The sequence below is a fragment of the Panicum virgatum genome, chromosome 6K (genome assembly GCF_016808335.1).
Source record: "Panicum virgatum strain AP13 chromosome 6K, P.virgatum_v5, whole genome shotgun sequence".
NCBI classification, from domain to species: Eukaryota; Viridiplantae; Streptophyta; class Magnoliopsida; order Poales; family Poaceae; genus Panicum; species Panicum virgatum.
In genome coordinates this window covers 34,873,020-34,898,446 of record NC_053141.1, presented here as the reverse complement: position 1 = coordinate 34,898,446, position 25,427 = coordinate 34,873,020, and the positions used below count along the sequence as shown (strand labels likewise).

Sequence of the window (25,427 nt, the reverse complement as noted above, 5' to 3'; positions counted from 1 at the left end):
AGTGCTCGGTTTTCCTCAAGAGTCGATACAGGGGTAAGCCTTTCTCGCCGAGACGCGAGATGAACCGACTAAGGGACGCTAGGCATCCCATGACCCTCTGTACCCCCTTTAGGTCTCGGATTGGTCCCATCTGAGTGATGGCCGAGACTTTGTCAGGGTTGGGTTCGATGCCCCGCTGGGAGACAATGAAGCCCAGGAGCATGCCTCGAGGCACCCCGAACACGCACTTCTTGGGGTTAAGTTTTACCCCTTTGGCCCGTAGGCAATCAAATGCGATCCTGAGATCAGCAACCAGGTCGTCCGCCTTCCTGGATTTTACAACGATGTCATCGACATATGCCTCTACGCTCCGCCCGAGATGGTCTCTGAAAACGTGGAGCATACACCGCTGGTATGTGGCTCCGGCGTTTCTGAGGCCAAAGGGCATCGTAACGTAGCAGTACATGCCGAAGGGTGTGATAAAGGAAGTCGCGAGCTGGTCGGACTCTTTCATCTTGATTTGGTGGTAACCGGAATAGGCATCAAGAAAGGATAGAAGTTCACATCCCGCAGTAGTATCTACAATCTGATCAATGCGTGGCAAAGGAAAGGAAACCTTTGGACATGTCTTATTTAAACTGGTGTAATCTACACACATCCTCCAGTTTCCACTCTTTTTCTTCACTAATACTGGATTAGCTAGCCACTCGGGATGGAATACCTCTTTGATGAATCCGGCCGCCAGAAGTTTCTGCAACTCCTCGCCGATCGCCCGGCGCTTGAGCTCGTCGAAGCGTTGTAGGCGCTGCTTCACCGGCTTCGAGTTGGGTCGGATATCAAGGGAGTGCTCGGCGATCTCCCTCGGTATGCCAGGCATGTCCGAGGGGCTCCACGCAAAGATGTCTGCGTTGGCGCGGAGGAAATCGACGAGCACCACTTCCTATTTGCCATCGAGGTTGGCGCTGATCTGCAACGCCTTGTCGTCGGAGTGGTTCGGATCGAGGGACACCTTCCTGATACCCTCGGCGGGTTTGAAGCTCCCGGCGTGTCGGTGCGTGGAGTCCAAGGCCTCGCTTGCCATTTTGTCGAGGGTGGCTGCGAGGGCCTCGTCCTCCGCCTGAGCCTCCGCGCGCTCAACGCACTCAACGTCGCACTCGTAGGCGTGCTCGAACGAAGAGCCGATGGTGATCACGTCCCTTGGACCCGGCATCTTGAGCTTAAGGTAGGTGTAGTTGGGGACGGCCATGAACTTGGCGTAACAAGGACGACCCAGGATGGCATGGTAGGATACTCGAAACCCCACCACCTCGAAAGTGAGTACCTCCTTGCGGAAGTTGGCTGCTGTGCCGAAGCACACCGGCAGATCGATCTGGCCGAGGGGTTGGACTCGCTTCCCCGGCGCGACGCCGTGGAATGGCGACTTGCTGGGGCGAAGCTTGTCCAGTCCGATCCCCATGAGCTCCAAGGTAGGGGCGTACATGATGTTGAGGCTGCTGCCTCCGTCCATGAGCACCTTGGAGAAGCGAGTGTTGCCGATGATGGGGTCGACAACGAGCGGATATCATCCCAGATGCGGGACGTAGTCGGGGTGGTCCCCGCGGCCGAAGGTGATGGTATCCTTCGACCAGTCGAGGTAGGATGGCGTGGCTTTGGTGACGGAAAAGACTTCGCGGCACTCACGCTTGCGCTGCCGAGAAGTCATATTCGTCGTTGCTCCTCCAAAGATGAAGAAGGCGTTCTCCACTGGGGGGAACTCGTCATCTTCACCTTTGTCGCCAGCATCCTTCTTCTTATCCTCATCGCAATGCGCGACGCGGTTGTAGTATTTCTTGAGCATTTCGCACTGCTCGAGGGTATGATTGACCGGGCCCTTGTGGTAAGGGCACGGCTTCTTGAGCATGTCATCGAATTGGCCACCACCGCCTCGAGGGGGCCCTCGAGGTCCTTTGCGGTCTGGGGCGGCGGCGAAGGCTTCCACGGAGTCCTCTGCCTGCCCCGGCCCATGCTGGTTCGGCGGGACTGGCTTCTTTCCCTTCCACCCCGCTTCTGTTTCTTGGCGGGGGCGTCGGGCTTGGCGTTGCTGCCCTCCGCGGGCGCATCGTCCTTGCGCTTGCTCGATTTGTCGTCGAAGATGGCACCAACGGCCTCCTCGCCGGTGGCGTAGTTGGTGGCAGCGTCGAACAGCTCATTGGTGTTGACGGGTCGGCTTCTCGCGAGCTCATGCACCAGGTTCCTGCAGATCGTACCCTCGACGAAAGCGTTGATGACCTCGACGTGGGTGACACTAGGGAGCTCAGTGCACTGCTTGGAGAAACGTCGCACGTAGTCACGCAGGGACTCGCGGGGCTTCTGGCGACACCCTTTGAGATCCCAAGAGTTCCCAGGGCGCACGTACGTGCACTGGAAATTGCCCACGAAGATGTGGACCAAGTCGGCCCAGTTGTGGATCTGATCTGCAGGCAAGTGCTCGAGCCACGTTCGTGTGGCGTCAGCAAGATGTAGAGGAAGGTTGCGGATGATGACTGCGTCCTCCGTCGCGCCGCCTAGCTGGCACGCTAGGCGGTAGTCATTGAGCCAGACTGCAGGATCAGTCTCGCCCGAGTATTTGATGAGGGTGTTGGGTTGTCGAAAGAGCGGGGGAAAAGATGCAGTTCGAATCTCCCGGCTGAACGCCCGGGTGCCCGGAGGCTCCGGTGACTCACCCCTGTCGTGCTCAGGGTCGAAGCGTCCACCCCGTCGAGGGGCGTACCTCCTGCCATCGATGACATTGCGGGCGTCGCCATCGCCAGCGTGCCCGCGAGTTTCACGGATTCGCTCCCTTACGGGAACTCTCCCGATGCGCTCGTGCACCGAGGGCGCCTTCGCACCGGGCGCTACGGCTACCTTGCCCTTCCCCGCTGGGGGTGTGTGCACAGAAACCTCGCGGTCCTGGTGCGCGGTCCCATCACACTGCTCCGGGGCTTTCGAGCGCATACGAGACGCAGAACTCTCGGCCTGCTGCACGGCAGCTTGCTCGATGAGCTCCTGTGCCTCGCGGCGCAGGTTGCGGCCCGAAGGTGTCGATGGCTCGGGCATAGCTTGGAGTAGGTAAGCCGCAGCGACGAGCTTCTCACCCGCCGTCTTCAGCTCCGGAGATTTGTCGACGTTGTGGTCGGCCAGGATGCGCTCCCGTGCAACACGTCCCGCCGCCTGGGCGTGTGCACCACGCGCGGTACGCTGCTGCTCGAGTGCGGCGCGCAGCTCCTGGGTTTGTTAACGCTGCTCGTCGAGCTTGGCTTGAAGCTCATTGAGCTGTGCCAGCTGAGCCTGTCGCGCCGCCGAACTTGACGAAGAAGGGGCTGCAAGCGGCACCACCGGTGGGTTTGCCTGCGCGTCCGCCCCGCCGTCCGCGTGGTTGCTCGGGGTGTTGTCGTTTTGCTCGTCCGCGAGGTCCGCCATGAAGCACTCTCGGGAAGGATCGAAATCCCCCTCGCTGGAGTCTTCGGAGCAGGTGAGGCAGTAAGCCGTCGCCAGCTGGAACGTGCGAAGTGCGACGGGGTCGCGGACCCCGGAGTAGTCCTCGGCCTCCTCGGCCGTGAAGTTGTTCATGAAGAAGCTGATGTCGTCGGCGATCGAGCTCGCCGTCTCGGGGTAGGATCCGTCAGGAGACAACGTGATGAGGCGGCGAATCGACAGAAGATGATGACCCGGCAGACCCTCATGCTCGATGAAGTTAGCGCTGATTGATGAGGCGTGGGCAGCAGCATTGCGCATCCCAAAGGGGAAGGGCGACGCCGAAGTCGAGCCCCCCCTGGGAGGCACTAGTGCCGCAGCGGTGACGATGTCGGCATAGATGACGCCGAGGCACGTGATGACGAGGTGGTGGCCCCGCTGGGCGTGATGCTGAGCAGCAACATGCCAGCCTCGACCCACGTGTGGGAGTTGTGGCGTGCCGCACGACGCCGCTCCGCCCGTGCCTGTCGCAAACGTTGGCCCGTGCGCCTGTTGCGCTGGGCTGGTAAAGTCGGGGTGACGGGGTTGCGTCCGGGCGAGAGGAGCTGCATGAGGTAACCGTTCCCGGTTGCTCTGAACTCGAGACTCCCGAACGAGATCGCGCGTCCCGCTGGGAACGGATCCGAAACGCCCATGGGGTATGGGTTGGATCTGCCCGCCATCCCTGGAGATCAAAAGGGAACAGGAGAGGAAAATGTCACGCAGCGTCCCCCTACCTGGCGCGCCAACTGTCGGTGTCCCGACCTGGGGGCCTGGATCCCAACTAGTAATGCTACGTGTTTCCTCGTCCCAGATGATGATGCAAGAGACAATCACAGTAACGCACGGTTTATCCTGGTTCCGGCCGCGGGGCCGTACGTCCAGCAAAGGGGGTGTGCGAGGGCACTGTATTATCTCGCACCCGGAGTGCTTGTAGTAGGGGGTACAAGCAAGGCGAGAGAGGGAGGGAAGCTCCCAAGTCTCTGCTAGGAGTGGAGTCGGCTTGGGATGAGTGCTCAGTAGTCCCTGAACGTCCTTTTGGAAGAAAGAAGCCAGAGAGCCCGCTACCCACCCGGCTAAAGGAAGCCCACCTCCTCCTTTTATAGTCACAAGGAGGGGCAGTGCACATGAGAGGGGGCATGGAAGTCGTCGTTTTCCCCTAAATCGCGGGGGTACAGTGGTCGGACACTGTAGGAAGTACACTGTGGGAAGGCGGCGCGCGTTGCTGTCGTCCTGGATTTCGTCCTTGGTTCTGCGAAGATCGCGCCAGTCGTCCTGCAGTGTCCCTGCAGGCGGCGTGGTCGAGGTTGATGTATGGTTTATCGTATACGGCGCGGCGGCGTTCGGTGGGCCCTGCGGACTAGGGTCCTACATGCACCAGCAGCAGCAATGGCGCGCGACGGCCCCTGACCCCTGGTCGGAGTGCGGGCGTGCACACTAGAAGGTCCGGGGACACGTGGAAGTCCCGCACACCGAAGGGGAAGGTCCAGGACTATGTTTATTTTGTACTGGGGGCCCCTCCCGGAAGGACACGTGACGTCGTCGGACCCCTTCCCCAGTGGGAGGCGAGTTCGGACGGTCGGTGTCGGCAGCATAGTAACGGGAGCAGTGCTGAGCCTGTCTTTTCCCGCGTTGCAGGTCCCAAGGTGCTGCTACAGCATCCGGGATGGCGGAATGATGACCGGAGTCAGCGGATGGGACGCTGGTCACATCCACTGTGGAAATGGCGGCCTGACGCCGCCCGCCCATGGTGCCGTGGCGGAGTGGCTGGCCTTTAATGCCTTCGTACGGCGGGCGGTTGGGCGGCGGGGCCGTTTGTCCCTTGTGCCGAGAGACGGCCTCGAGCGAGGCGGAGATGAGTCACCCGCTCGAGGGTAGATCCGCTACCCTCGAGCGAGGCGGAAGTGTGTTGCGCGGTCGAGGGTCCCGAGGGGGGCCCTCGAGCGAGGCGGAAAATGAGTCACCCGCTCGAGGGTAGATTCGCTACCCTCAAGCGAGGCGGAGATTGTCCGGCGGGTTCAAGGGGATGCAAATGGGCCGCATGCTGAGCTCCTTTGAGTCCTTTTCTTTCTTTCAGATGGGAAACAGGCCGTGGGCCTTCGTGGGCCCAGTTGCCTTAATAGGTGTTTTGTGTTTTAAAGCGATCTTATCACCCCAATTAGGGTGTCCCTAATTGTGGCACCCGACACATTCTGTGCACTCTGAATATTGGTACCTACTGGCTGTTATGTATCCTTTTCATCAGTATGTGAGATTGGCATAGTCTGAATATTGGCACTCTGAACATGTGAACAGATTCTGAATATTTTAGTATGGAGTTATCTGAATACAAATTTCAGTCATACAAATTTCAGTATGGAGTTACCTGAATAATACAGATATCTTGCAGGGCAAGAATGTTGATTCATTCAGACATACCACAGGCCACTTACTATCTTGGTGCAAGACTATCTGACCCAGAAATACACTTGATTGTCTGAAATATTATTTTGATTGAGTATTATATATTTCCACTGATACAGTATTCTTGCAGTGAACCTGAAATACATGTATTCTTGCAGTGAACCTGAAATACATGTATTCTTGCAGTGAACCTGAAATACATGTATTCTTGCAGTGAACCTGATACTCAAATGCTCCTCTGATGCAGTGAACCTACATAATACAGTGAACCTGATACTCAAATCAACCATTGCAGGTGGCTGGCGTGCCGGCGCCGTCTCTTAACCGTTGAGTAGGTTAAGAGCTACTCAAGGTAAAATTGCCCCCAGGACCCATGTCCCCGATCCATCTCCGACCATCAGCATCAACAGTGCCGTTTGAGCCACAGCTCAGAAGCAGTTCACTTCCATGAGCTCGTAGGAACTGCAAGCTAAAAAATGCAATGCTTACTACTGCTAGCACAACTGGACTCATCTGAACAGCAGCGACTGCCACCATTTAGCTCTTGCAGGTGTCATCTAGTCCAAAGAGCAACCTAAAATTAAACAAAAAGAAACTTAAATACAAAAATTTCGAGAGGCGGAGCTACTGCAATATGGGGAGAGTTCATCATTTCCCCTTCAGATCCAAATCGCCAAAGAATCAAGATTCTTACCAGAATATAAGCAGAATTCACCAACTCCCGGTACTCCACGGCCGCTCAAACTGAGATCCCAAGCAAGAACGCGCACACTACATCAGCTCGGATCCCACAAGATCTCAAGAAAACGACAGGCTAAAAAGAATAAACCGAGCTACAGCCTTCTTACCTGCATTTGGCTGAACACGGCGAAGAGGAACCAGCAGCGCCTGAACGCTGCCTTCGTTGGATCAAGGAGAGCACGAAGGGCGGGATCTTCCCTTCAAAATCTGCTCCATGCTGCTGCTCGTGTCGGCGGCTGACCGAGCTCCGGGGATGGCCGAGGCTGACCGGCGGCCGCGGCTGGCTGCGGCGGTGTCGCTCTCCGACCCGAGCACAGGCGGCGCGCGCAGGCCGAGGCCGCGGGCGGCGGCGACAAGGAGGCCGCCCGCGCCTACTTCAACTCGACGGGGTTCGAGCGGTAGCGCAAGATCTACGGGTCGGCGACGAGGTGGAGCTGGACATCCGGGAGGGCCACGCGCAGACGGTGGCCAAGGCGACGGGGTGAGCCGAGGGCGACGCGGTGGTAGCGGCCGGCGTGCGGGCGGGGCGGGCTGTGGAGGTGATGGGGCGAGGGCGGCGGGGTGGCGGCCGGCGCGCCGTCGGGGCGGGGCGGGGAGGCAGAGCAAAGATGGGAGGCTGGATGGTTTTTTTTTTACCTATTTACCATTATAAGGAAGGACACCTGCTGGTTACCACTATTAAAAGAGCTGCACATTTAGTACTATTGTAGGTGCAACTCTTATATTTTTATCATTTTATCTGACGTGGCACGCCACGGCGGCCTGACACGGCAACGCTGAGTCAGCAAGCTCATGCGAAATGTTCTCACTGCCCCTGATCTCCTCCTCTCTTCTGCCTCTCCGACAGCTGGGCCCCGCAGCTTCTCTCACTGCCAGGTGGGCCCCACTCGTCAGAGTCGTCTTCCACCTCCAGCGCCCTTGCCCACGAACACGACGGCTCTGCTCCCGCCGGCGCGGCCAGCCGCGGAGGCGGCCACGGCCGCGACCGACCCAGACGCGCCGCCCCTTGGGGCCTGCCCTCTCCCAGCCGCCGGCCTTGAGCCCCTCGCGGTGCACGGGCTTGAGCCCATCGCGGACATCGGGGAGCGCGCGGCTGAGCAGCACGGGCTCCACGACCTCTGTGGCGTCCTTGTGCAGCTCCACGGGCACAATCCGCTCCTTTACCGCCGCACCCCCTCTATCTCCCTCCCTGCTGCCGCCCACACCCCCGCCAGCGGCCGCCACGCGCCCATCGCCGTCACGGTAGCGGTGGCGCGAGCATAGGGGCCGCGCGGAGCGCGAGGAGAAGGGCGCGGACCTGGGGGACGAGGAGGCGAGGAAATAGAGGGCGGCTGCGGCGGCCGCGGCCGCGCGGCGGCGGGAGGCGGCGTCGAGGACGGAGGCGGAGGGGCCGAGGAAGAGGAGGCTCGGGACCGGGAGCGGGACGCGGAGCGCATTATTGCGGTGGCCGCGGCCGCCATCGCGTCCGGGACGCGGCTCATCCCCGCGCAGGGCGGCCTCGGCGGGGCGCCGCTGCTCACCGGCAGCCGCGGAGGCAAGCACGTCGCCGTCATCAAGCAGCTCGACGACGCCGCAGGACCGCCGGGGAGCGGCAGGTACGAGAGCCAGGCCGTGCTGTGGGAGGTCACCGCCTTCCTCCTTGACCACGGCGGCTTCGCCAGCGGGAGCGCGGCGGCGCCACAAGCGGCCGTCGCATGGACCAAGCAGAGGTGGAAGACGACTCTGCCGAGTGGGGCCCACCTGGCAGTGAGAGAAGCTGCGGGACCCAGCTGTCGGAAAGGGAGAAGAGATAAGGAGATTAGGGGCAGCAAGGACATTTCGCATAAGCTTGCTAACTCAGCGTCGCCGTGTCAGGCCGCCATGGCGTGCCACGTCAGCCAAAGTGATAAAAATATAAGAGTTGCAGCTACAGTAGTACTAAATATGTAAGAGCTCTTTTAAGAGTGGTAAACGAGCTAGTGCTCTTCCCTATAATGATAAATATGTAAAAAAAACCGCTGGATCGGGCCCTCCTTTTCTCATGGGCCTGGTACTGTAGTTTGAGAGCTCACTTAAAATAAGAGCTCATTTAAAAGGGCTGCTGAAGTTCATTTTCTCTTTAAATTTTCAAAAATTAGAATAGGAGCCTAAATGAGAGCATGGTCTGGAGTTCTTTAATAATCGATTCGAGGGACCAAGAGGGGGTTTCACCTGCAGGCATATGACAAGGATGGAGAGGCCTCGGTTGCCTAAAAAAAATGAGCCGCGAATCGCATGATGTCCCATCCGGCCATCCTCCTCCCCTCTCTTGTTCTCTCCTTTCCCGCCTAAAAAAGTCGTATCCTATGCTGCCTTCGTCCTAATGAATTGGCAGTGCGCTCATCCCACTATAAATTAACTCAAGTGAAAAAGGAACCAGGCACGCAACGACCAGGGGGAGGCGCAGAAGAATCTAAGCTCTGAGCCTAAACACAGGCAGCAAGCAAGGAATAAAGAGCAAAGAAACCTTTGAGCTTTGTTTGCCAACGGGAGGGAAGGAGTAGATTAGTTTCTCTGGTTGGTATGTGTTAATGATGAATTAATTAATAGATGTAGTTTCCCTGCAGCTTTGATTGATATGTGTTAATGATGAATTAATTAATTTTAATAAATTCATCTCGTAATTTATAGATGTAATTAGTTTTATGATTAGTATATTTTTAATACTTCAAATATAAAAAACTAAAAAAATTACACCAAGCAACTAAACAAAGACCTAAATAAAAGAAATTACATTTACTATTTACTTGCAAATCGGGCTGGACAAATTTAACCGAAAACCGAGGACCGAACCGAACTAACCGAGAACCGGAACCGAAAGAAACGGAATCGAGAATTTCGGTTCTCTATTCGGTTCCCAATTCTCAGGAACCGAAATTTTTGATTCGGTTCGATTCCTGAACTCGGTTAACCGAGGAACTCAGCCCATATGTAAATTTATCATGAAAAGCCCAAATGCCCCAAGCTTATAGCCCATTCAACAATGATTCAAACCCTAGCTAGCCCTCATCCCCACCCCACCCTCGAGTCCCAGTCCGGCAGTCCCCACGCCCACCGCCCCCTTCCCTAGCTCCCCACCCTGCCGCCCTCCCTGGCTGGCTCCCCACTCCAGCCGGCTGCCGCCCCCTCCCTAGCTCTCCATCCCGCCGCCCAGTTGCCCCTCTCCACCCCGCGCGGCGCGCTCCCCTGGCCCTCACTGCCGGGCGCCGGCCAGTTCGCCAGCTCCCGCTGCCCCTGACCCCCATTGCCTGTCGGCCAGCTCGCTAGCTCCTGGCTCCCCTCCCCACCCTCCGCGGCTGCCGAACAGCTCCTGGCGTCTGAACACGCGCACCGTGGCGCGAAGGCAGGGCGACGGCGGTCCTCGGTAGGCCAGGCGCGTGGAGGCGGCGGTGCGGCGGTCCTCGACAGGCAAGTATGCAGCGGCAGCGAGGCTCTCCTCTACAGCCTCCAGGCAAGGCGTCGACGGGACCGCCAGGCTAGGCGCGCGGCGGCGGTGGTCCCCGACCAAATCCAGAATTTTTCCCTCTTTCTTTTTCTTCTTCTCATCACTTCAGTTAGTTCGGTTCGGTTCTAACCGAATCGAACTAACCGAAACCGAAATTGCTCGGTACTTAATCTTAGAAAGAACCGATCGGTTCCTATTTTCGAGGAACCGAACTTTTCTAAAAGCCCAAGAACTCCCCAGGGCTACATGCAAGGACCACAACTCCACGAGACGTACAGTGCATGACCCGGCCAACTTCTCGTTGGCTGTGTTTAGATCCCTGGAAAAGTGGGAGAAAAAGTCACATCGGACACTGTAGCACATTGTAGCACTTTTTATTTGTTTGTGGTAAATATTGTCCTACCATTACCTAACTAGGCTCAAAAGATTCGTCTCACAACGTACATCAAAACTATGTAATTAGTTTTTTTATTTACCTATATTTAGTACTCAATATATGGGTCATTTGGTATATTTAATGTTTCGATGTGATGGAAATGTGATGGAAAGTTTGGATTTTGGGGGGGTTTTTGGGGCATCTAAACACACCCGTTGTCGCTGGGTACAGCAGTCTGTGGGACCCTGAGCTTCCTCCCTTCCCTGCTCACGAATAATGAGCACCCTTTTGCATATGTCCTGTTGGCGTTTGGCCTTTTTGCAAAGCCCATGTTTAGTTTAAAAAAATTTCTACGGTACCTGTCATATCAAATATTTGGACATATGCATAAAATATTAAATACAGTGAAAAAAATAACTAAATATGCAGTGTAACTGTTTCATACGAGATGAATCTTTGAAGCCTAATTAGTCATGATTAGACATTAAATATCAAATAATAATAAAATGTGCTACGGTACCAAAACCCAAAAATTTTCGCGGACTAAAACGCAGTCAAAGAAGAAAGCAAAAGGGCCGAGTTTGTCAGACCGTATCTTTGCACATTTCTATGAGGCCCTGTCTAGTTCTCAAAAAATTTCTTGCAGTATATGTCACAATGAATCTTCGAACATATGCATAGAGCATTAAATACAATTGAAAAAAATAACTAACTATACAGTATAACTGTTTTACACGAGATGAATCTTTTAAATCTAATTAGTTCATGATTGGATATTAATTGTTAAATAACAATAAAATGTGTTACAGTACTAGAACTCAAATTTTTTCGCGAACTAAACACAGCTTGAGTGTGCGTTCGAGAAGCCTGCTGGAGCTGCCTCATAAACGCCAAAACATTATGCGAAAGTATGGTTTTTGCACACTCATAAAATGTTACAATGTAACGGTAGTCACCCTGGATAAAGCCCGACAAACATGGCGCCATCAACCCTAAACACTAAATTCTAAATCCTAAATCCTAAATACATGTATTTAATCGGGATCCTTTAGCTTGCCACTAAAATTCGAGTTGTCTGCTCTTCAAGTTGTGTAATACTTTATTTAATACTTTTAAATAGTAAATAAATTTATGTGACAGGGACTATCATCCAAACACCACTCCAACAGAATATTTTGTCATTTTTAACTGGGGATATTTTGTCAAGCGCACTTATTTTATCAATCGATATAGTATTAGCTGCTAATTTTATTTATCTACTTGATATTGATATATTGAACCTTTGAAAAAACATTAATTAGAAAGTCAAACTCATGCTATTATACAACATTACTGCAACAATTCGAATTGTCCGCTCTTCAAGTTTGCAAATCATGAATTAATTAGATTCATTAGATTTCTCTCATGAATTAACACTCATCTGTGAAAAAAATTATAAAAAGATTTTATTTAATACTCTTAAATAAAAAAATTCTCTTTGATGTGATGGGACTAAACTTTAGTCCCTAGGGAACAAACAGTCAGTGGTGCTCGAATAACAGGTTCTTACACTACAACAATAATCTTTACCGAGGCGGGAGATTCGATTTTCTGAGGCGGGCAACAAAAACGCCTCGAAAAAATGGTCATAGTAAATGGAGTATTTTCCGAGGTGGTTTGGTGCCCGCCTCCGTTAATAAAATAAAAAATTAAAAAAGGGAAAACCCGTGGATGATCCCGCCGAGCTCATTCATGGGCCCGCCTAGCCATCCACGGCCACCACCGCTCGACAGAGAAGGAAGATGAGGCTGCCGCCACGCCGAAGGAGGAAGAGGAGGCGGCTGAGTCGCCCCCGAACGGATCCGGGCTTCCCACCGCCGGATCTGCGCCGCCACCGCCGCGGGGGAGATGGCCGGGCCGAGGGATTGCCGGCGCCAGGCCCGGCCGCTGTAGCAGCTCCTCACGCCCAGACTCCACCCCCGCCACGCTCTGCCCTCCCGTGCCTTGCTCCGCCCATGGGCTCGCTCCGCATGCGCCGTGCTCGTGGTCTGCCCCCCGCCGCGCCGCCGTAGCAGCTCCCGCGGCGGATTCGGCCTCCCCAGAGGCCCGCCGCCACGTCCGCCAGGATTCCTTGCCGGATCCGGCCACCCGGAGGCTGGCGCGCCCGCCGTGCAAGAACAGCTGACGCGGGAGGTCCGCCGTCGCGCCGCCGGGTGGCCCTAAGGGAGAGGGAGAGGCCGAGGCGCTGCTGTTCGGTGGAGAAGGAGAGGTACGCTATGTGGTGGAGAGAGGGAGAAGATAGAGGGGCGCTAGCGGCTGTCTGGTAGAGAGAGGGAGAAGGGAGAGAGATGTGAGACTCCAAACCCTAAGAGGTATATATACACTAAGTGTTATAGATGTTGGTTAAGATGGGCTCTTTGGGCTCCAAGTTGGACTTGTATTTTTCGAGGCGGGCCTTGTAGAGTGCCCGCCTCCGTAAATCGATTAATCGAGGTGTTTACTTTAGAACAACCGTCTCAGTTAATCAATATTAACCAAGGCGGTCATATTAAGTGTGCCTGCCACTGTTAATCAATTTTGCGAGCCGGTTTCTATAACCGTCTCGGTTAATAAAAAGTTACCGCCTCGATTAATGCTGACCATTAACCGAGGTGGTTATTTTTTCTGCCAGCCTTGAGAGCTTTAAAAAAGATCACAATTAATATTTTTTCTAATAGTGTTAACTGCCGCACCGCTGAGCAAGGCGGGGGTGCAGTGTGGAAATAGCTCGCCAACTTCTAGACCGGTCTAGAGCGCCAATAGCGGAGCTAGCTGCACTACTGCTGCAAATAGTACAGTGTCTTTGGCGAGAAGTAGGGTGTGTTTAGTTAGGGAAAAAATTGGGTTTTGGTACTGTAGCACTTTTTGTTGTTATTTGACAAATAATTTCTAATCAATTAGATTATATAATTAGTTTTTTAACTATATTTAATATTCTATGCATGTGTATAAAAATTCGATGTAATGAGTACTGTAAATTTTTTTTGGAAACTAAACATAACCAGGGCCGCAGTTAGCCGGTCGGCATCAGCCTCACTGCCGTCGGATTCCTCACATGTCGATATCGATCGGGCAACTTCTGGACCGGTCTAGATCGCCAATCACAACCGGAGACCACGTGTTCGCCGTGTGCCCGAGGCACACGGCGAAGACCGGCAGGCACACGGCGAAGACTTTTGGTGAACCCGTTGCCATCACCCTCACTGCTGCCGGATTCCTCACATATCGATTGGACGACACACTGCCGTCGGATTCCTCACATGTCGATCTCGATCGGGCAACTTCTGGACCGGTCTAGATCGCCAATCACAACCGGAGACCACGAGTTCGCCGTGTGCCCGAGGCACACGGCGAAGACCGGCAGGCACACGGCGAAGACTTTTGGTGAACCCGTTGCCATCACCCTCACTGCTGCCGGATTCCTCACATATCGATTGGACGACATATATCCTCTACTAGCTAGCCTTGCAGGTGCTCCGTGCAAACCCTATCCAGCTGGTAGTGGTAAAGAAGAGGATCATGGAGGGCGCGGCGCAGACCCTGGTGAGCAATTTCGGGGTTCTGGTCGGTGAGGAGTTGCAGAAGCTCCGAGGCGTGGGCGGCGAGGTTGCTCAACTGAGGGACGAGCTGGCCACCATGAACGCGCTCCTCCGCATGCAGTCGGAAGCAGCGCCGGGCGCCGTGGACCACTTCCTACGGGAGTGGATGAAGCAGCTGCGAGAGCTCGCCTACGACGCCGAGGACTGCGTCCACCTCTACACGTTCCGCGTACGGTGTCGCCCGGGCGACGGCTTCCTCGTCCGCTCCAGGCGCCTGCTCGGGACCCTTATGCCTCGCCGCCGCCTCGCCGCCGACATCACGGCCCTCCGTGCCCGCGCGGCCGCCATCAACGAGCAACACTCTCGTTACGGCGTCAGCCTCGAGCCTCTGAGATGCCCTCCCCTTCCTTTGGCCCACGTGCCGGCGACGGCGGTGGTGGCGCTCCGCCCTGCAGCCGCTAGCGGCGACCCCAGTCATCATCATCAGCTCGTCGGCTTAAGGAGCCAGGCTGACACCCTGGCGGAGATGGTGAGGAAGGCGGTGACGACTGGTAATAAAGAAGATGCAGCAGGGCCGCCTTTCTCTGACACGCGGCTAAAGGTGTTCTCCATTGTGGGCTTCGGAGGGCTCGGGAAGACGACGCTGGCCATGGAAGTGTGCCGCCGCCTGGAGGGGGAGTTCCAGCGCCAGGCGCTAGTGTCCGTGTCCCAAGCCTTCGACGGCGCCAAGGATCTCAAGGGACTTCTGAAACGAGTGCTGCAGCAGATCGTGAACCCGGCGGTGGGTGATGACGAGGGCATCAAAGAAGAGGATAACGTCGGGAACATCGATACCATGGACGAGGACAGGCTGGCTGCAAAGCTCAAAGAGACTCTCAAGAACAAGAGGTACTATAATCGAACAACAATCAGCTACTACTTTAATTTTATTTGTTTGTTTTCTACAAGTTATTACTGATGACTTGATAAATGCTATAACTCGTGATTTTAGACTTATTGTTGGTTCATCTTATCTTACTACTCCCTCGGTTCCAAGTTATAATTTATTTAACTTTTGTTGACCTCAAGTTTGACTGTCTTATTCAAAATTTATGCAAAATACTCCCTCCGTTCCAAATTATAAGTCATTCCAAAAATCTTGGAGAATCAAACAATCTCAAAGTTTGACCAAAATTATATAGAGAAATATAAAAAATTTATGACATCAAATAAGTGCACTATGAAAATATAGCTAACAAAGAATCTAATGATACTTAATTGGTATCATAAATGTTATTATCTTGTCATATAAATTTAGTCAAACTCGAAAAACTTTGACTCTCTAAGATTCTTGGAATGACTTATAATTTGGAACAGAGGGAGTATCACTTATTTTGTTATGGGTTGCTTTATTAATTGAAGTTCTTCAAGAATAACTTATATTTGAATATATTTGTATAAATTTTTGGAATAAAACGAGCGGTATGTCAAAAAGTTAAACGAATTATAATTTGAAATGAATGGAGTATTATATTACTAGATGTAAATGGGTAAGGTGGTTAATCCACGTGTAAAAACAGATAATGCGTACAAAAATTATGCAACCTTTATTGAGTTGGGATAAACTTTTTTTTATCTTTAGATCTTGTTTGGATGTTCATTTATCTATCTCAATCCATATATGTTAGGGTGAGTTGGTGTGCAATCTATGCGTGTTGGGGTGGGTTCATGTGGAATTTGACACCAACCCACCCCAACACACATGGATTGAAAATAGATACATGGACATCCAAACAAGCCCTCAGAGCAACTCCAACAGTTTCTCTAAAATAAGTTGGATAACAAAATAAGAGTTAAAACTAGATCCAACGGCTGTTCATTTGCCCATCCTTGCTATCTGGTTAGGTATCCCGAACTCCTCGTGAGCTATTTTTGCCTCGGCACATCACTTCTCTATCTCTATGTGAGCCCATCCTCTCTCCGTCCTCCCGACCGCGCCGCATCGGCCCAGCACCCCCGCCATGCCTCGCCGCACCCAGCTATGCCCACCGCTGGCTCTGCCATGCCCTGCCGGCCCAAGCTCGCACCCCGGTCGCGTCCCGCCATGGCCGCCTGGCCCCGCCATGCCCGCCGCCGGCCCGACATTGCCGGTCGCCGCATCCAGCATGCGCGCCACCAACAGGCTCCCTGCCGCAGCATGGACCTCTTTCGCTGCAGGTATGCCACTAGGGGTGCCTCCTCCTTAGGGATGGCAATGGGTCGGGTTCGAGTCGGGTGGAGTGTTTAGGCACCCAAAACCGAAACCCGAACAAGACCCGAACACTGATTCGGGTCAATCCATCCCCAAAATCGAAACCCGATTGGATACCCGAAACCCAATTGGATTCCTGAAACCCGCTTTTGTATGGCAACATAGTAAGTGCAATAAGTACTTTTTATAAACGTATACATGATACATATAACATCTACATGTATAAACAAGATGCAATAAATATTAAATAATTTCCTAAGTCAACATATAGTAAATTTAATATTCTAAGTAAACAAAGTTATTACTAAGTATACTATAAAATATGAGGTTTTACTCCAAACGGTTATCCATTGGATATCCCCGAGGAAAAAACCAAACCCGAAACCGAACCCGAAAAGTTTCGGGGCCCCGAACCCAAAAACTGTGGGTGAGAAATCATCCCCGAACTCGAACCCGCAAAACCCGAAACCCGCAGATATCCGACCCAAAACCAAACCATTGCCATCCTTATTCCTCCTCGCCGGACCTCTTCCGCAGCAGGGACGACGTCGGGGACGCCTCCTCCTCGCCGGACTCCACCATGCGCCACCGCCGCTTGGCGAGCCTCCGCCTCGATCTCTCTGTGATCGTCCTCTTCCTTGCGCTGCTCGAGCCGAGCTCACCGCCGACGGGCCCTGCCGCTACAGCTCACTTGGGCCTGATTCATCGCTGCCTCATCGCTTTCCAGTGCACCGCCACACCGCTGCTGCCTCCAGTCACCCATTCGCCGAGCTTAGGTAAGGAATGGGTTCCCCTTTCCTCTTGAGGATGCTTGCCGGCCTTTGCTCCCTCGCCGAAACCTCATGACCGGCGAGGAATTAGCAGGTCAAACCGGTGGCTGGCCGACCGGGCCTGTCCGTGGGGTTTGGAGAGGCTATATGAAGAACCTGTTGGATTTGGTCAGCTTTTTGCTAGCTATTTCATTTTACATAATTGCTAAATCATGATTTTAGGTAGTTACTTTTAGATATTCTGTTGGAGATACTCTCATCACATCGTCCCAACACACATGGATTGAGATAGATACATGGACATCCAAACAAGTCCTCATGGCATCGTCATATGTCTTTAATACTCCATCTGTTTTTATTTGCATGTCATATTAGGTTTGTAGTAAGTTAAACTTGACTAACTTTGACCAAGTCTATAAAAAAATGTAGCAACAACTATACTATTCAATATATTTCATGGTATATTTGATGGTGAATTCAATAAAATAAATCTCATATTATAAATATTATTATTTTTTAATAAGTATGGCCAAAGTTTGTCAAATTTGACTTAGGACAAACCTAATACGGCATGTAAGTAAAAACAGAGGGAGTATTCATTTATAGTTGAAACTTTTAATATTCATTTATAGTTGAAACCTTAGCTTCAGTTGTGATGAGTTTTTCTTTTCTCATGACATAATGAATTTAAATTATGATTTTCTAAAAGATGATCTTATTAGGTGCTGCAAATCTTTTTATCCTCAAGTTATTTATAACTCAATTGTTTCTTAATGGCAGATGTAGGTATTTTGGATGCAAAATTAGGTGTTATTTTATTATTTTTTTATAATAATAGAGGTGCACTATGCAAATCTAAGGGATTACTTTAAGCACTTTTTATAATGGTACATGTGGGTAACCTTTATAAAACATAACAAAGATCTCATGGTTATTTTTGGTGGTGATGATTAGACCCCTACCAAATTAATGGCCATATGTTTTTTAGGAGCGTAAAAATTTCTAGGATTTATCTTTTGTTTTATAATGTGTCTCATAAACACTAATATAAAATATATATATATATATAATAACCCACTAGTTTACAACTAAATTACCCACTCTATCTCTATGATATATAAACTAAGTAAACCTTAAATTTGAACCTAAATTACATGTTCTTTCCATTATTAAAAATAAATTTTATATCCCCAAATGAACACGTAATAAGTAATAATTGACATCTTCCAGTATGAAAAAAGTATAAATAATTACAAATTACACATATATGTGCAGTTGTACAGATCAACTTAACATGTATGCATGAGTAATAAATATTTATATTTTTATGTTTCCATAATCATGAAAAGTGTCCATTTAATAAATCATGTGCCCATAATCTATTTTTAAATTATTAATAACTATGATAATAATTTACTCCCTTTGCTCCAATTTATAATCCTAGATATATAGCAAAGCTATGTACCTGGAAAAGCTAAAATGACTTATAATCTAAAACGAATTGTGTATTTAAGTTGTTATACTTTAGAAAAATTTGTATATTTTGAACAAGATATTAGAACATATTTATATTCTCTTAAGATTAGCATTGTTCACTACGTCAGAAATAACTAATTAGTGATGGTTGTGGATATACATTAGTGACGGTTAAATTCCACATCAGTAAAATTTCATCACTAATCTGAATCACATTGGTGACACGGAAAAAGCCATCACTAATGACACACAAAGGTGATGGGCGTAGAATTAACACGTCACTAATGATAAAGAAAGGTGACGGTTGTAGGGTTTACGTGTCACTAATGATAAAGAAAGGTGACGGTTGTAGGGTTTACGCGTCACTAATAACACTTATTAGTGACGAGCCAACATATATACCGCCATCATTTATGATTTTCTTATGGGCGATGTGCTCCAGTTTTGACAGACAGCAATGTGAATTTATAAAACAAAAAAGTAAAAAATAAAAATAAAAATGGATTGCATTGATTACAAACACCGCTATATAAACATAAATGTAGCTTCTGGCTAGTTCATCTGTTTACACAAATATGAATATGTACACACAATGTAGCTTCTAGCTAGTTCATTTCATCCCATACAGTAATGACATAGATCACTCCTACTCAATATATACGCATCACAACCAAATCCACTAAGCTTGTAGCAATACTTTTTCCTTATCTAAGAATGGCCTTCTCTAGTTTCAGTCTCTAGTATATTCTAACAAAAAGTATCCCATTTGCTAAAAATGGATCCTCAAGGCTCTGCTGCTAGAATAAAAGTTACAACTCTATAATTTCAAGCTATGGCACAACAATAATTAGGACTAAATTTTTAAAACACATGCCTTGATTTTTACTTGTCGGCATCCAAATTAGGAAATCAGATTCACATCCATCACAGAAAGGTCTCAAGTCCAATGATGTAGCACACATGACAGAACAAAGAAAAAAACATTCACCACGTCTTTGCAGTTTCATTGCACTATTGCAGATAGTGGTCATATCTCTAATCATGGCTCATTTATCTTCATCTCTCTATCGAGGCCCAAGAAAACTATAATCCGACTTAGGGCAATTTTTGAATTAAATGCCATTCTGAATATGGAAAGAATAATGAAGGAATGGGAGAAAGAGCACATGGTAACCTTGCATTTGATGTCGCCAATCACAGCACTCTCCTTCCAGTTGACCTCCACTGACTCTGCATCAGACCATTGAGAGGTGAGGCTTATTGGATTGAGTGGAAAGAGAAGAGGGAGCTGGAGTGATGTCGACACTGGATGCAACCATGGAGTTGATATTCAAGTGATGCATTCACTTCAATTCATCGATGCTCACATCTAGAAAAAATACATCTGTTTTGCATTTAACCCAATCTAACCACTACCGAATACATAAAACCCACACGATTGGATTGTCCTCTCTCAAATCGGAGTCAAATAGCTTGCCACAACCAAATCCAACCCACGCATCGCAGAATGAGATCGGATTCGAGAGAGAGAGGGAGGTGCCTGGGAGGACCGACCTTGGTGATGTCGATTGACGATGATTGCGGAGCCACTACGGTGGTGCTCGAACATCCTGAGCTCTTAGCCGAGGAAGAGGGGTGAAGAGGAGGATCCCAGATGCAATGCAATGCCATGCCATCGCTGGAAAGGTCAACCTATGAGGGGGATGTGGTCATCCACGTGCGGAAAGAGTCCCTGAAGCAGCGAGAAACCCTATCCTAGCTAGCTCGACTGGGAAAGAGAAGGAGATGCAGGGAGGAGGTCCGGTGGCTGCAGGCGTCGTCGCAGGCCTTGCCGGACTACAGCACCGACAGATGGTTGGGCACGCCATCACCACAGCTGTGGGCATACCATCCCAACCTCCACCGTCCATACTCGGCCACCATGTGGAGCTCGCTATCGGGCGCAGGCCATCACGGGGTACCGCCACAAGATGCTCGACCTCATCTGTGGCCTACCCGAGTCCGCCTATGACCTCTCTTTCTCTGCGACATCGTCGAGCATCCGACATCTTCCTCGCCATCCCCGCCTCTTGAATCCTAGCGATGTTGGGTTTTTTTGAGAAACCAAGTTTGTATCTCATAAAAAGAACTTGGTGGTTACAACCCAAATTATACAAGGACCCTCTTGAATGAAAAGAAAATTACAAACTAGTCCCTATAAACTCCCGGTCTTCATCGTCGCCGGTGGTCGGAGCTCAAACCTTGAAGCTGACCTCCTCCCTGGCAGTGGAAAGAAGGTTTTTGATGCTGTCTTGAGCAGCACATCAACTTGGATATGCCTTAAGAACGCTGAATGACTCGGCCAAAACTCATCACCAAGCACTGAGGAATCTAACGCCTCTGCCAAGAATCCCCACCCGCCAGATGACGCATCACCTAGAAGGGGAAGCAAATCACCAGAAGAGGTGGTAGATGAAACCCAACCCGATTTCCCAACTTAGTAGACAAAACCCACAAACCTCCAGTTTCTAGCAGCACACATGTCATTGATTTCAAGTTAGGCAACACAATTGACGTTGTGGGCACAACCAGCAAAGAGAAAATCACAGAAGATTCGAGAACTGACGCATAAGAAAGCACCAAAGGACCCATTGTCGGTTCTGAACCCCCCGCATGAAACACCGTCATCGAGCACCACAAGCCCATCAACCATCACCAAGCATCATCCACCACAGACACAAATGCCACTACAAAATCCATGGAGGGGATAAAAGATAACACACCTATTCTTGTATGCGAACAGAACAACACCGAAGGTCGCCAACACTAGAGACCGAGCTGAAGCCGACAACATCGCCGTGAAGGAAGGTCCCAGAGCTGAACTCCACATCTGGGATACAGAAACGGAGGAAACTAATCCTAACCTAAGCAAACCTAAACCTAGAGGAAAGGGGATGTACATCGACCACCCGTCCCATGACTCCTCCCAGCTTCCGGTGCCGGAACAACCACCGGAGGCAAAAAGGAGCCGACGGAAATGGCGCCGAGATGCAGATCACCTCTGTGTCTCCCTTTTACTATAGCCGAGCAAAGGGGGGAACGAAAGGTCTAGAAGAATCATCGGCTGCTCCATGTGGGTGGTGGTGTGGTTGCGATGCGAAGCGGCGGCGTTAAGGAAGGAGATATTGGGGCACGGCTAGGGTTAGCCCGCGGCTAAGGCCCAGGTTGTCGACACTTTTTCTATTGTTGCTTCTCTATAGATCTAGATAGTTGACATTAGAGACGTGGTCCATGAAACTGTATCACTAATTTGTTCCAACATTAGTGACGTGTCTCAACAACATCCGTCTCCAATGACAGACCATACATTCTTAGTTACGCGTTTTTCTGAGACATGTCTCCGATATATTCGTTCCCAGTTAAGGTGAAGATATTAGTGACACGTTTGAGCTATGACCATCACCATTCTTACATTAGTGACATGTTTTATTTACACGTCACTAATTTATGTGTCTCCTATATATGTTGATTTTTGGCGTAGTGGTTATCCCATCCTAGATCTTGCTTCAAGATCCACTCCAAGTCTAAGGGGCACCCGTTTTTGCCATCATAATAATTTGAAGTGTAGTTTAATGCATAAAATTATTTTTCTGATAAATAAAAAAGAGAGCACTAAAGGTTTCAAATTAACGTGCTGATACAAAATCTGTAACTACTGTGATCAAAATTTGAAAGTAAAAAATTCATGATGTCATAATACATGGACTGCAATAAAAGTATCAAAACCTAAGATAAGGGTGTGACATATATAAATACATATTGTGAACACATGGCCGTACCATGTAGCAGGGGAAACACTATATGGATATGACTGAAAAGTATATTAGAATTATATAGTATCTATAGGGACATTGCGTTGAAAACGAACACAAAGAGAACACACAAAATACAAGTAACTTCAATTAATGCAGATACCAAAAACGAACTTAAAGTGGTGCAGGAGTACTAGTTAGCGGACTAGTAAATCATAACTGGAGTATCGGATATGAAATATTGTTGATCCCATGATAAACTCGTATTATGGACTTCATTGTGTTGTTATTTTGGCATTCTTGGTCTGAGACAATCTCTAAATATATATTTTGGATGAATTGATCCAGGTACCTCATTGTGATCGATGATATTTGGAGCGAAGCAGCCTGGGATGCAATCCAGTGTGTGTTACCAGATAACAACTGCGGTAGTAGAATCATTGTGACCACTCGGATATATACTGTTGCCAGAGCATGCAGTCATGGTAGTGATTGCATCTACCATATCAAGGCCCTCAGTGCTGAAGACTCCAAGAAGCTATTCCTTAGCAGAGTATTTGGCTCCACAAATGGCGCTTGCCCTAGGGAGATTGAAGATGCCATGCAAAAAATCTTAAGAAAATGTGGTGGGCTGCCACTGGCAATTGTAAGCATTGCCAGCCTCTTGGCTAGCTACAAATCTCCTGAAAGCAGACATATGTGGGAAACAGTTTTAAAATCAATTGGTTCACACATGGAGAGCCATCCCACCCTTGAGGGGATGCGACAGATAGTTGTGCTTAGCTACGACCACCTGCCTCATCACCTCAAGGCTTGCATGATGTATCTTAGCATTTTCCCAGAGGATTTTGTGATCGTCAAGGAGAGGCTGTTGAGGAGATGGATCGCCGAAGGATTGGTCGCCGAGAAGCGGGGTTTGACATCGATGGAGGTTGCAGAAGGCTACTTCAGTGAGCTGGTGAGTAGAAGCATGATTGACCGGGCTGCCGATATAGTCACCTACTATGATGGGAGAGAGGAGACGTGCCGGGTGCACGACATGATGCTTGAGGTCATGGTAACCAAATCGCTGGAGGCGAACTTTGTAAGCCTGATAGGTGGGCAGTACGAAGGGATGACTTATGATAGGGTTCGCCGCCTCTCCATCCATGCCGGAGAAGGGCCATCATCGACATCAATGTCGTCCAAGAAAACCGCAGCAGGGATGAATGTGCAGCATGTTCGATCACTAAGTATGTTTGAGTTTGAAGGGCACCATCTGCTTAGTCGGCTAGGTGAGTTCACCCTGCTAAGGGTACTTGACCTCCAAGACTGCCAGGGCCTAGGGAAAAGAAACATGGCTTGCATCTGCCGAATGTACCTTCTCAGGTTCCTCAACTTGAGGGGTACAGATATCAGCGTGTTGCCTCCAGAAGTTGGTCAGCTAGAGCACTTGCAGACGCTCGACGTGCGCCTTACGTTCCTCAAAGGTCTACCAGAGACCGTGACGGAGCTGGAGAACCTTGAGAGCCTGCAGTTCTCCAACAAGGAAGATTACTGGAGCTTCCACTGGGAAGCGCCCAGGGGCCTAAGGAAAATGAAGGCACTGCGCAAGGTGAACAATGTGGTTGTCACATCCAGCACTGAGGTCGCCAAGGAGATCGCCGAGTTAAGGCAACTGCAGGAGTTAACTATGTTTGTTCCCAGTGGCATTCCTCGGGATGTTGCGGAAGCGCTTGATCACTCCCTCAGCAGGCTATACTCCCTCCGATTCCTCAACGTTGAAATTACCAGCAATAGAGAGGAAGAGAACTTTCTACACCGCCTCGAATCACGTTCGCCACCAAGGCTCCTCAGATACCTGAGGATGTGTGGTTCCCTTGGTGACCGTACTCTGACGCACTGGGTTGGGTTGCTGACTAATCTTGTTGAGTTTGTAATAGCTTGGGCATACCTTCGTGGTGACACCCTATTCGACGTCCTGTGTAAGTTGCCCAACCTGAAGAAGCTCACCCTTGAGACAGACTTCTACGCAGATACAGAGATAGTTGCAAGGACAACCCAATCCTTTCCGGTGCTTACGGAGCTGAGGATGTTCAATAATCATGGAATTCCTGCAGTTTACCGGTTCGAGGAAGGATCCATGCCAAAGCTAGAGACCCTCGCGCTAAAATTTTATGTCGGCCAGCAGAGCATAGTTGGAATCGAGCACTTAACCAACCTTAAAGAGGTGCAGTTCACTGGAGAGAAAGACAACTGGGCAATAGTGGAAGATGAACTGAAGAAGCTCAAGGAAGAGAATGCGAGGCGCAAGCGCAACGGCTCCTATCAGTTGATAGTTAAAGTGAGGTATGAGTGATCGTTGTGCTTGCTGCAGCCTGCAGGATGGTGTTGTTGCTGAATTTATTAAGCGGCGCTGAGTTCTTGATGGATGCTTTCTTGAAAAATGGAGTGTTCGTGAAGAAATTATGTATAGTTGGTTCTCTCTCGTCATGTAAAACTGGATTACTCGGTGGTTAATTTTTGTATTTTCTTATTAGAGCATCGTCCTGATTTTGTTTTGCCCTTTCTGCATTGATGTAGTAGTGCCATTTTTCTCGCCGTTCCAAACCTTTGCAACGATATCGAAAAAACCATCATGAAGTAATCTAATTCAAATTTGAACATCAGTTCACCATCTATTTATTATTACCTGTACAAAGGAGTAGAGTCGTGCCGTCTGAAATTTCTCTATTCAGGATATCATTATCAATCGTGACTAGAGAAAAAAAAATTGTTCCCACTTTGTGCTCGGTAAGACTCTGTCTAGCCTTTCATATGTTGGTAACCTTTTGAAATTAGCCCATGTGTATTATTTGTGACCTGCTGACATTTCGATTTCTCTCATCAAATCCAAACCATCTACGATGACATTAAATAAAAAGAGCTGCTGATTGTCAAAATTTTCATTATTCTTTTCATATGGGTTCCTAATAATAAAGTTAAAATCCCCTCCTATTAGTAAGGGTAAAGAAATTTTCTTGCAAGCTTATACCAACTCAGCTAGAAGATTGTCTTTGAACTCCAGCTGGGCTGCCATATAAACAGCCAATAAATATCACTGAAACCCATCGCTCATATTTCTAAGCTGAAACTTAATAAAAAAAATGCCACCCTTCTCTGTACTCCCCGTGTTAAAGATATGGTTTGTT

The 25,427-nt window shown here is 49.8% G+C and overlaps 1 protein-coding gene and 1 long non-coding RNA gene across 2 annotated transcripts; one reads left to right on the top strand and one right to left on the bottom strand.

Moving 5' to 3' along the window:
* Positions 1-5,744: 5,744 nt before the first annotated feature.
* Positions 5,745-7,158, bottom strand: LOC120712328. Its single transcript, XR_005690850.1, has 3 exons — positions 6,702-7,158; positions 6,548-6,597; positions 5,745-6,427 (listed from the first exon to the last, which is right to left on the bottom strand). It is a non-coding gene; the product is annotated as an uncharacterized LOC120712328 (long non-coding RNA).
* Positions 7,159-13,854: 6,696 nt separating this feature from the next.
* Positions 13,855-24,915, top strand: LOC120712326 (disease resistance protein Pik-2-like). The gene is made up of 2 exons (XM_039998083.1): positions 13,855-14,878; positions 22,606-24,915. The coding sequence occupies exons 1-2, from the start codon at positions 13,971-13,973 to the stop codon at positions 24,593-24,595; spliced, it is 2,898 nt and encodes a 965-aa protein (XP_039854017.1). The 5' UTR covers positions 13,855-13,970; the 3' UTR covers positions 24,596-24,915.
* The last annotated feature ends 512 nt before the right edge of the window (positions 24,916-25,427 follow it).